The sequence below is a fragment of the Homalodisca vitripennis genome, chromosome 5, assembly GCF_021130785.1.
Source record: "Homalodisca vitripennis isolate AUS2020 chromosome 5, UT_GWSS_2.1, whole genome shotgun sequence".
NCBI classification, from domain to species: domain Eukaryota; kingdom Metazoa; phylum Arthropoda; class Insecta; order Hemiptera; family Cicadellidae; genus Homalodisca; species Homalodisca vitripennis.
In genome coordinates this window covers 104941492-104954519 of record NC_060211.1, presented here as the reverse complement: position 1 = coordinate 104954519, position 13028 = coordinate 104941492, and the positions used below count along the sequence as shown (strand labels likewise).

The window sequence follows — 13028 nt, the reverse complement described above, 5'->3', positions numbered from 1 at the left end:
TAATGTACGCTGATGACACTGTACTACTTCTTGGCAGACCAAAGGCAGAACAACTGGAAGTGGACAGTTATATTGCACTAAGCATGGCAGTTCAATACTGTCACAACAATGACCTTGTTGTGAATGAAAACAAAACCAAGCAACTAGTCCTGGGGAGACGAAAAGAGCACACTGGAAGACTGCCTGAGCTGGAAGAAGCTACAGCTACCAAGTATCTTGGTGTTACTCTGGATGACAAACTATCATGGACAGAACACATAGACTCTCTTTGCAGCAAATTAAGCACAGGGCTGTTTGTGATAAGACGAATAAAAATTTTATGTGACATGACAACAGCTAAAATAGCCTACCATGCCCTTTTCGAATCACATCTACAATACGGAATTGCTGTCTGGGGTGGTACTACAGCAAGAAATCTCCAACGTGTCCTTGTCCTCCAAAAAAGAGCAATCAGAATTCTGAGCAACTTACAATCCAGAGAATCTTGTAGAAAAGCCTTCCAGGAGCTAAAGATCCTCACAGTACACAATTTGTACATCCTAGAGGCAATAAAACACGTATATATCAAGATGCCCGAACTAGCAAGCAATGGATCACAAACCCACCAACACAACACCAGGCATGCTCACAACTACTGCCTACCTATACACCATCTCAGCTGTACAGAGAAGAAAACAAGCTACTCTGGGGCAAAGATGTGGAACGCCTTGCCAGAAGAAATGAAGAAAACTGACAAGCTACTCTTTGGACAGCGCCTAAAGATCTGGCTACAAGACCGGCCCTTCTATTCTGTTAACGAATTCTTTGACAGAACTTCTAATTTGTAACTAAATGTAAAATGTTACCACAGCATTAGCTCTTAAGATAAACTTTATGACACTGTACTTATCTTGAAGATAATGTAATAAAGATATTTTGACTTTGACTTTGACTATTCATTTTGCTGGTAACATGAAAACAGACAGTACATATTGTGGTTTATTCTGCCAAAATGGTTCAATTGTCACTATCCATAATAAATTAACATATTAAGATACAGTATAGGAATATTTTTCTAAAAGAAAGCTTTTTAAATTATGATAACTGCCCTCAGATTCCACTTGAATTGCATATTATATTACAGAATTGAGAAATGATAGCGAATGCTGTCTAGGCAGATAATTTATTTGTTACACTTAGTTGTTGCTCTTCTCTTTCCAGATAGCTTCATTCTTGACATGGGGAGTAATGTAAAAGTTTTTCATTAATTAAAAAAATATAGTTTCAAAATCAAATTGAACACTATTCTATATCAATGTCATAAAACATATTAATTGGTTTAAACACTCATGTACTAAATACTTTTACTTGATTTAAGAACTATATCACTTCCAAAGTCATCAGTCATACTTCGTCTTCACTTGGTTCACATATAATAACTTTCTTGTTATTTACTTTTGGAGGTTAATAGAGGTAAATATAATATTGTTTAAAATTTTTAATGTGATATATGTATATATATATATATATATATATATATATATATATATATATATATAATATTGATAATATAATTAGTAAACAGATTTTAAATGGAATTATACTTTAAAATATTAGGATTTGTTTGCATTGAGAACATACTTGTCTTAATATTAATTGGTCAAATTAAAACACAATTACATTTCCTATTGATTTGTCATTATGTTAAACTATTGTAGATATGTGTTTATTTTCAAAGATAAGCAAAATGTCATGAATTTCTTAATTTCTTTATAACTACATTTGTATTTTAAATTGTATTCATCTTTAATAGCTTGAATCTCGTATGTCTTTATAATAGTTTAATTTTGTTGTGTATTGTCTATGTGTTCATTCAGGTTCATATATGTATGTATCTGTTAACAATCCTACTACTTCCTTAATTTTAACATATAATCATGTTAGTGTTATTTTATTGAACTTTCTTTTATTAAATGTTGAAATATAAATTATAATACTGGTAAACTGATTCAATACAGTATTAATAACTTTACAATAATAACAAATCTTAAACATACAATTTTTAGCACTTCTCTTACTCTTCTGAAAAGTTTGTATTTTGCTTACATATAGTATCAATTATATTTTAACACTATTTATTATTAACTTGAATGTAATTATGCATATTATGAACCATTTTACCTTTCCAGAGCTCTTCACCAATATTCATACAGTAGTTGTGCGTAGTCAAAATCTGATATCGCAAAACTTGAAGATATGTATAGCCAAAATGTTTGCGGAGAAACACTTCTTGTAGTACACTAAACACACATTGCAACAGTGACCCAACTGTTAATCTTTGGATCCCACCTAGAACAAATCATTGAGGAATTCCAATGTTATTTAATAATGTTTAAAATTAATTTTAATATACTCTGTAAAGTGTGATTTTATTTCAAGCACAGCTATTAATTTTATATTACTTATCTTAAATGTAACCTCTTAAACATTGCATCACATATCTGTATGATACTGTATAAAATAACATTTAGAGTAGTACAGAAACTTGAAGTTAGTTTTATTCTCTAGGATTTATAATAGGATTTCAGACATTTTCCATCGTTTTCCACGTTCCAAGAGGACAATGTTGTAAGTTAAAACAAAAGCCTGTATCTAGTCAATTCCTCACTTACTCTGATATCAAACTTGACTTTGCTATGAGGCATTTTTAGTTGATAACAACAACAGAATCAACACATTAAATGTACAATTTTGAGATTGAAAAGAAATCCTAAATACGAGTACAAATTAAATAGGTGTATAGGAAATTAACAATTTGACTACAGTGACAAACACTCACTCAAGTTATCTCAACATTTTACCAAATAGTTAGCAGAATTCACCGCAGTAAGGCATTCATAATATAACAATTGCTCCTACCCCAAGTTTAATTTACAGTAACTAACCGGCCAAGTTCCAGACAGCTTCATAGTTAGTTAAAATTTACGTGCATTCACGTGATCTGAACTCGAATTTGGTTATTATCTGTAGGGATGTTTTTCTTTTTTTTCAGAAGTGGGGTTGGCGACCGAAGCTCGCACTAATGGCCAGGGCATTTCCGATCGGTACTTTAACGACCTCAGATCACGTGCCAGATCATCCAACGTGATCTGATGTCGGTAAAGTGCCGATCTTAAATGACCCTTGCCAACAGTAAAGGCTTCTGTGTCTTGCATTTCTGGCGAAAAAGTGCACAGTGCACGTGCGATACTTCAATTTTGTTCAAAACGGAAAATATTTCATATTCTCCGTCAATCAGCAACTAGGAAAGTGAAGTTAGTCCCTACTATTTTTTGTGGCTTCTACCTATACCCGATACGTTCAGTAACCGAGTTCAAAATGTACTCGTCCTGATTTAGACTCATAAGTTACACAGTGCTCGTAACATGGTACATGTACATATTTCATTTACTGTTACTTGCTGTTAAACGAGTCCGAGTACTTTGTAAGAGGAACAACGATAAACGTGTGAAGTATCGTAAAAGTGCCTGTAACAGTAACCTGAACAGTATATTTCCGGTTTGCGGTAACTTGCACTCTCGAGACAGGCGAGTATCCGGTACAAAGTATCTTTTGCATTAGTCTTACCGCGATTAGTTGTCACAGTGGTGAGTTGCTAATGAGTTCTGTACTATGTTAGCTGTGATTCGTTGTCACTACGACCAGTTTCCCGTCACGGTATTAACAAAACCTGCTTAATGTAATCTGTGTTAAAAATTAAACTTTAAATTTAAATTAAGAGCACCATAATATGACCAGTGCTGAATTTTGTGACTTTTCAGACAAGAAAAATGATGTTAATTTAATAACAACTTTATTTTACTATTCTATTCATACTATTCTAAAATTACATACTCGATTGCAGTACACATGTATCTAATTTGCATCAACATTAATTTGATCTTAATAGGATTACAAGTTTCCGAGCTATGCATTTTCAGTCACAGTTTAGTTTAAAAGCCACCAACAACCTGTATTTTTTCGTTAAAATTTATCGAAATAAAAGCTAGAAGTTATTGTCAGTAAACTGTATTTATTTGTAAAAACTCAAGGTAAATTTTAATATAACTCCCGTTACTTTAGCTATATTACTTAGTTTGTAGTCAACTTTCAAACTCGGATATTTATATTTTTTGATCCGAGAGTAGACATCAAGATTTAGCATTAGTCTTGATATGTGATTTAAACTAACCTATTTGGATCAATAATGTTTAAATGTCATGATTACATTTTTTTAGTTGAATACAAAATTCTTATAAACTGTATGTTTTGCAAAAGATTTAATTATCCCTGTATAAGCTTCCTGGTGATTAATGGTAGCGGTGTTACAGTAAACTTTATACACTCTGACCTAATATTTGCCCTGCTTTTATCAGTTCAGAAGTACGAGAAAATAACGATTTTAAGACCTAACGTTTCAAATATTTCACGGGGAAGGATCCTCCGATCTCCCTGCAGGTCTAAGGGGTTTTCCATATCTCCGACTTCACGATATTCCGGACACCCTCCAGAGAAAATTTCTGGGTGCGCCACTGCTACGGATTTCACGTAAGGAGTAGATAGGAACAGAGTATCCTCCGTATAATAACAAAGTATCTAAATTTGTAAAAAAAAAAAAACTGAGTAAATTCTATCCAAAAGACATCTCCGGAAAGATTTCACCCACAGATTTTAATTTTGCATAAAACTATTTCTACTATAGTTTTTTAAGTCTTTAACTATTTTAGATATTAGAAAGTAATGCATGACTGGTTGATTGCAAACCCGTTCTATAGGTTGTGTAAGATTTGACTCAAATGTTGCTATTGCAGACTTTGTGTAAGAATTTTCTTTTTTAGATACGTTTTTATGCTTGTACAGTTTGACTTATTTTGCATAAACATTGTTATTATTTTAGATGTTATTTGCTTGTGTTTTTGACTTATTTTTAATGCTATGAAATGCACCTTTGTTTTTTATCTTTAGTGTTATTGTATTTATGATTAATATCATTGACAAGATCTGATGCATGTATATGCTTATGAGATCAATAAAGTTGTTCTATTCTACTTAGATAAGAACGAATTTCTGTGATAGTGCATGTTCATCCGTCGGATTTGACTAAGCCTCATTAATGTTTATATACTCAATATGCTATCACATTTTCTCATTTATTTGCTGGGAAGATGTCAAAATTTCTTTTCTGCATGATTGTCTGTCTTTTAGCACAGCATTTCATGAATAAAATAAGTAATATAGACTTGAAAGTTTGCATGTATCCTCAGAGATATTATGCGACACGTGGTATGGCATTATATTACTTATAAAGTAGGGATATAATAAATGAATACTAAATTCTAAAAGGAACACAATAACAATACGAATTAATTATAAAAAATAATAACTAAAATTACTAATTATGCTGCAAATAAAAAAGAATCCATTTTTGAAAATAATGTAGGCCACCTGTGCCATTATCTGTATCGACCACGGACGGCCAAGCAAATTGAAATAGAATCTTTGTTGTACCTCTAACTCCACATTCCCAATCCCAACAACTCACGTTTTAAAATCTATTACATGCCCCGAAATGACTCTTTTTGGGGTATGGACGTTGGTTTTGAAAATTTCAAATGTAAACATAGCTTGTGTTACTCCTAATTTAAATACCGTATCACCGAATCCTAATAATTTTGGCTGTTTTTTGAAGTGAAAACTTCTTTAGGCGCGTTGAGCGTTTTGGTAGAGGGTAAAATCCTTGGTTCGCGTCACCGACATGCTAATGATACTAACCTGCATGAAAAAGTCAGTCTCGCTGTGTTTTTTAACCGTAGACTTGGCCGCGGACTACTAACCTGCATGAAAAAGTCAGTCTCGCTGTGTTAAAACTGTCCCGGCGGAGTACGAAAACAGACTGCGAAAATCAGTGACCTTTACGGCTTCCTCTCGCGATTTAAAAGTGAAGCCAATGTCGTACAATTCTGTAAGATGTGTCAAATTAAAGCTCTTAATATTGGCAATCTATTGGTTACATTTTTAAATATTAAAAAAATTTCGAAATAATTTTGATTATTGTTTACATTTTACATAGCGTTTACAATGACAAGAAAAAAGTAGTAAGCGAGGATTTTTTTTATTTTTTGGTCAGACAAAATTTGTTAGCGAGAAAGTTGTGTGAAAATAGATGAATATTTTTTTGTAATTTATCATTTTTTTATTGGAAGTTTAGTTTAGCCTGTAGTAGCGTATGAAGTGATGAGTGAACGTTTCTGCCGGAACTGTAGTTGGCGCATTGGCTCACTGATACCGTATTAACTCAATAAATTAGTTTATTGTGCAATAAAAATACCTTTACGAAAGAACCAAGTTAATTTAACTAATTTATTAGTTTTAAAAATATTGTGGGTTTAATTGTTATTGCAATTATATACTTTATCCGTAGCAATAACTGTATTATTTACAACGGTGATCAACTCACTGTTGTTCACTCGGTGTTTACTCACTTGTATTCTATGTTTAACTAACTATTAATATTGAGCAATTACAACATATTTTTATACAGATAAATGAATAATGAAAACAACGAATATATTTTTAAACATTTTTAATATTTGTACGAATATTTGTATTTAAAATTTAGCATTATTCATTTTAATTATGTTTTTAATATTTAACCTCTTCATCATGAAATGAGTATTATTACGGTATAAGATTTATCTTACTAGCGTGGTAAAATAGATTTCTAGTTATTTGATAATATTTTTTCGTGGATTTTAAAATTGGAAAATTAAAAAACGCGTCACATTTACAATTACAGATGTACTGCTACTATAACGTATTGTTAATTACTCTCAACTTAATAGTTCCGTTTTCACTTCTATCGGCAGTCCCACGACTGCTGCTGTTTTTTTTTTTTTTTTTTTTTTTTTTTTTTTTTTTTTTTTTTTTTTTTTTTTTTTTTTTTTTTTGCAGCTTGGTAAATTGATTTTTACCGACTACCACTCAGATATCAAACATTTTAAATGGATTTTATGGGCTATTTTTTTAGGAGATATAGTTGCGTTTGGTCATCAGTGCGGACTACGACGGTACTATCGAATTGTTAGTATGTGCTTCTAAATATACTTTTGGTTAAACATCAAACACACGTGATATTTAGTTGTTGAGAAATAGTATTTAAACCATAGAACCGATTTGCTATTAAAATACAAAAGCAATTCCTAAATTAGCAAAAATTTCATTTCCTCCGTATTTTGACGGTAATTTTTCCTGTATTTGGGCGATAATTTTTCCTATATTTAAACTACACAAAACAGTAAAAAAAGAGCTTCCGCTGAAAACAGAAACGCGTATTTCTTAAGAAGGTCCATAGCATCTATGAAAAAATTATTATTAAAACCGGAGTTGAACTCAATAACACTCTTTACTAACACAGATAAGACAGATACACCTTTCTCTGTATAACTAAATTGGTAAAACTATTATTACATAATTTTATCTTTTTAACAGACTCTGTAATTTATTTTCCATATATTTAGTTATATTTGTAATTCTTTGTCATAATTCATATAAATATAAAGTTCTTTTTTAAATTTATTTTTAGTTTATAATCATTTTTATAATGTAATATTTAAACATTATACATTGACAATAATTTTAGATTGCCGGTTAAAAAGATTGACGTATTAGACCAGCATTGACATGTTATGTATTAATGACCGGTAACTTGTCATGTTACCGGTTGCACCATTTTAAGCACTTTCAATAATGAATATTTACATTTGTGATTTAGAGGTTAGAGGCAGAGCAGTGCAGTCAGCAAAACTGCTGTTCTGTATTGTGTGTAGTATCCATCCATCTATGTAACAGTTTTAGAGGTTAGGTACAATATTAATGAATGTAATAGTTTCATTATAATTTGCTGACAATGTTTTGCAAAATTACCAAAAGATGCTTAACACCTGAATACAAAAATTTAACAGCTTCCCGTTTATACTCTGCATCTAAAGAACGATGGGATTTGGTTAGTTCTGTTTGTTTGGAAAGAAAACCAATTATAACTAGAGAATTGAATGATATTGAAACAAAATATTCTAAAGCTATTTCAGATGTGGAATATGAGAACAGCTACAAATCTGATCACGAGATAAGAAAAATTAAGGATCAATTGCTTGCAGAAAAAATGAAGAATGAGGCAACGTTTTATGACAGTGATAAGGTAAGCTTGCAGACAGCTCAAGAATATGAGGATAGTTGTAATGAAGAATTAAAAAAGTTCTCTTTAGCTAAGCGTGTTACCCAAGAAGATATAAAGTGTGATGTCTCATCTACTAACCGAAAACTGAGTGAAAGTTTACTTTTAATTGTAAAGCAGAATATAGGAAAGAAGTCCACCTGGGTACTTCCTCAAGGTATTCATCAAGAAGGTGAAACCATGCGACAGACTGCAGAAAGAGTTTTAAGTGAAATTTGTGGTTCTAGTTTACAGACAAAGTTTTTGGGTAATGCTCCATGTGGTTTCTATAAGTATAGGTACCCTAAAAGTGCAAATAAATTTCCATCTGTTGGCATGAAAATATTCTTTTTCAAGGCCCAACTACTTAAGGGGAATGTTTCATCTACAGTATGCCCCGACTTTCAGTGGTTGTCACATAATGAACTTAGCATATTACCAAAAAACTATTTGAAAAGTGTACAAATGTTTATCGTGGAAAACGAAGGACCAAGCTCTTTACAGGCCTAGTGAACTTATCATAAATATTGTTGATAGCAGGCTAGAAACAATACCTTTTATGACAGTAAAACCAATAAGTAGTATTAAAGTTTACCTGTAGTATGAAAAAGTGTTTGTAAATTTAGTATTTTATAAACCCTTCCAAACCTTACTTGGCACTAGGCTATAGCCTAAGTGTTCCTAAACCTATCCTGTAGGAAGGAGTTCTGTTGACAACAATTAACAAACATAGTTTTCATATATATAGATATCTTATATCAAATTGGACTTTTTGGGGAGAGACTTTAATACTGTAAGCGGCCTACACTCGTTATTCTGTTGCTTTGTCTAATTGTTCGATATATTATCCAACTTTGATATAAAAAAATCGTACACAATAAGAGTTACAATATATTACCGTAATAAGAAGAATCTTGTTTATTACAATTTTAAAAACATAAATTTAACACTAACATAAAAAAAGAAATATTGATGATATGATATTGAGATGTGAGATATTGTGTTAAATATCTCACATATTTTCCTCATATTCATCACCATTATCAGTCTCAAAATATTAGTTACTTCTTGCTATTATTAGTTATTGATTACATTAAAACTGCTATAAGTAATAAGGTGAAATCATATGCTAAATCAAATAAATTGTAATATCAAATTATGCCTTCTGATAAAAACATCAAACAATTCGTTAACACAACTGAATATCAAGTGTAGGCCGCTTATTAAAGTCTACCCCTTTTTGATCCACCAATTGTTTGGTAAAAATAATAACCGACTAGCTTTGGGTGACACTTGCCTCAAGGATTTTTTTATCCACGTTTAAACGCTTTGGAGAAATTTTACATAGGTTAAAAGAATTTGTATTAAGGGAAATATTTGATTTATTTGAGATATATAAATGAAAAATGTTTCTGATACTTGTCTGTTAACTAATATAGACTTATATTTACATTCAGTATTGGAATTTTTGTTACTTTATAGACAGCCTAAATATTTGAAAGAATCAACCTAAAAAATGGGTAAACCTTAATGTTCTGAAGTATGAGTGTTAGACATGTATAATATAATGAAAATTATTTATATTTTCAGTAAATAAGTTTATTGAATTTACAAACTACCACTCCAATTAAGTGGACTCAGAACACCTAACCTATTTCTATAATGTTAATGTAAGGAAAATTTTCTTAGAAACTACTAGGTATATTTGTTTGAAATTTTCACCACATATCTAACCATCTGCTGAGTTTTTTTTAATATTCAGTAATATTGAATGGCTGATTTTTTTCTGTAGGTACTCGTTTTGAAATATTACTTTAGAAATTGTTTTTTGTTATAAATACATTCCAAATATATTTTTGTCTATACAAAAAATAGCTTATGTGAGAAGTTGGTCTACATATTGTGTGAAATTTTCAATTAGATATTGCAAGTAATTCTAGAGAAAAATCAACTTTAGGAAAAAAATCATTTACTAAAACACAGCACTTTTATTTATTTACTTAATAGATTACACTCTGATAAGCAGGATGTTCTTCTCTTTCAAGTTTTATCTTTTGAGGCCTTTCCTGCCTTCTTGCTACTCTCAATAGATCTGAGCAAATCTTTCAGAGTCCTAATTGCTACTAAGTTGTTTTTGGGTCCCTTGCCCATATAATGTTAGTTACACTCTCATACATATTTTGAGTTGTCTTGTGTAAACATTTTTTTTAACTAAACCTGGATGTTTACATTGCCATGACCAATGCGGTAATAACAGCTAAGATTTAATATGCATTCATGCCTGCCAACCAAACACTCAATCATAAGACAAGGGTGAAAGAGTGTATATATATAAAAAAGTTATACAGCGCACTAGTTGTTTTTATGGGTAAAATGTGTCATTTTTTTAGCATGAAATAGTTAGAAAACCCATATGTATTATAAATTGGGTGGCCTTGACCTAGTGTTCAAAGTTTTTGTGGGTGATAATACAACATAAATGTGACTCAAATACTGAAGTTAAAAGTTTTAATTACTCACATACACCCATAGAAAATTATTTTTGTTTTTTAATAAAAACAAAAACATTTCTCTAAAATTGTTATATTACTATGAAATTTCTACACATTTCTCAAACTGTATTATTACCATTGTATTCTACATTCAATTTTGAGTAAGTGTGGATAAGTTTTAGTGTGTTTGAATCTCCAGAAATATTAATTAAATCTTCTTAAACTGCAAACTTATAATTTTTTGAAATAATTAAAAGACAAGCCGACATTCATAATTCTTTATACAAAATGCTAGAGACTACCAAATGTCATAGAAACTGCTTCAAAACCTAAGCTTTCCATTTTTCAATTTTAAGGAGACACTTGTTTTTATAATTACTTTATTATTTTTACTGTGTTTTAGTTGTTTGAATATAGAAATATTTATCATTCAGATACGAAAATTAATGAATACGAGGAAAATGGCTCTTTCAGTCTTTATAGCCTACCTTTTAAATTAAATTCTCAGTCCATTAACCATTCGATTATGTTAGGTTTTACCAAATCTGCCCGATATGCTGACAATGAAGGTTAAACATTCCTCGAGTTAGGTAACAAATAAACATTTCAGATGATTTGATAATGAATGCCTGCAGCCACAGTGCAGACTGTAATGTTGCTGCCCCATAGAGCTGGTGACAAATGAGAAACATTCTTGATATAGAATTATCAGGCAGCATATTAACATTTCACAGGGTTTGTTCAGTAATGCCTCTCGCCAGCAGTGTGGTAAATGCATATATATATCAAATACTTGTGTAATTTAATTTTGAAAATATAATTGAATAAGATGAAACCGATTTACTATCCAACTACTGGTAAAATTACTTTTGTAGCCGAAGGATGATTAAGGATTTTAATAAATATATTTTGAAAAAGTGATTCTTCCTGGATTTATTCTTCCCATATTGAAATGTCCAAAATAATGTAAAAATGTTTCCGTTAGAAACAAAATAACGTGCCTCTTAAAATAGTCCAAAGAATCTATTAATAAGAAATTTTTGAAATTAGTGTGGTAGTCAGTAAAAATAATATTTACCATATTTGTAATAGTCTTAAAGCATTACTGTAATAAAAACAGTTTGTCCTTAGTTCTTTTACAATGTTCCAATATATACACACAGTAGTTGCAATATACATTAGGCTCAATTTATGCACTCTCAATTCACTAAATCATCAGATATAGCTTTGTTAATTTATTTTGTAATTTTGTAAACACTAAGTTTTGGATTTTGTTCAGTACTGTACTGTTGCAATGAACATTACATTTTTGTCAAACATTGGTTTTTATTCAAAAGAAATTTCAAAAACTGCTACCAAGAAAACGCATGAATCTGAAGAAAAAAATGTGTTTTGTTACTGAAAATGTCTATATAATTCTTATGTAGTCTATTATTGTTTCAAGTTTCAAAAACAAATCAAAATAGTCAGAGGTGATCTTAGCAGGGCTATTCCCTAATTGTTGTCGTAATACTGACCTTAACAGAAGTGACTATTTGAAATTTTTAAAGTCAATTATTTTGAAAGAAAAATTAAAATGAACACGAAAACTGTGGGTACAATATTAGGTACACAATATATGATGTAATGTGTACACCGCTATAGCTGACAGAGAAAACTCAAAAAGACTACATCGTTGAAAAGATATCATGATTCTATACATTCTCCATCACTAAAGAATACCATACATTTTGAGGATTGGAGTCCACCCTCTTCTTCAGGTCTAAAAAAAGCAATATGTAGGGGGAAATCAAATCAGTATATAGTAAAGGGCTCACCAGTCACAAGTTTAGTAACAGAACAAGTTGTACATCAAAAATGTCAAGCATGTACCTAAGATTCATATCTATGTGAAGAATCACAACCCATAAACTTAAAAATACAAGCATACTAAAAAAAAACATGCCATGCACATGGCAGATGGTAAGAGACTAGGCTGGTGACATTTTGACAACTGAAGAAGAGCTAAGATTCCAATCCTCAAAATACAGTGTTCTATACCTATACATTAAACGGTGACAGATTTCTGAAATCCTGTTATCCTTTCAAATCAACTATAGTAAATAATAAATTTTAAACACAGAATTACATCATAGTTTAGTATGTTTTAAACACATACAGATACAATTTCAGTGTTTAATATTGTAGGAACAAAATCATTTTATGTACAAAATAAGATTTTGTTATACAAATGTCATCAAGGGCAATAGCGTAAATCAAATCTTTGGAGTGTATGAAAATAATATCCTATCAATATGAGAACAGGG

At 30.8% G+C, this 13028-nt stretch overlaps 2 protein-coding genes across 6 annotated transcripts in view; one reads left to right on the top strand and one right to left on the bottom strand.

Annotated features, from left to right (window-relative positions):
* The window catches only part of LOC124362635 (serine-protein kinase ATM), a 132802-nt gene that overhangs the window by 105096 nt on the left and 14678 nt on the right, over window positions 1–13028 (bottom strand). For all 5 annotated transcript variants that reach the window (XM_046817309.1, XM_046817310.1, XM_046817312.1 and 2 more), the window contains exon 5: window positions 2161–2328. In XM_046817309.1, the coding sequence (XP_046673265.1) occupies window positions 2161–2328 (168 nt within the window). The remainder of the gene's footprint in view (window positions 1–2160; window positions 2329–13028) is intronic.
* On the top strand, window positions 7786–11643 carry LOC124362637 (39S ribosomal protein L46, mitochondrial). Its single transcript, XM_046817314.1, has one exon. It carries the CDS (start codon window positions 7925–7927, stop codon window positions 8738–8740), a length of 816 nt encoding a protein of 271 aa, XP_046673270.1. The 5' UTR covers window positions 7786–7924; the 3' UTR covers window positions 8741–11643.

Excerpts from the sequence above, each read along its gene's own strand:
- LOC124362637 (XM_046817314.1), top strand. The coding sequence starts at position 7,925 with ATGTTTTGCAAAATTACCAAAAGATGCTTAACACCTGAATACAAAAAT.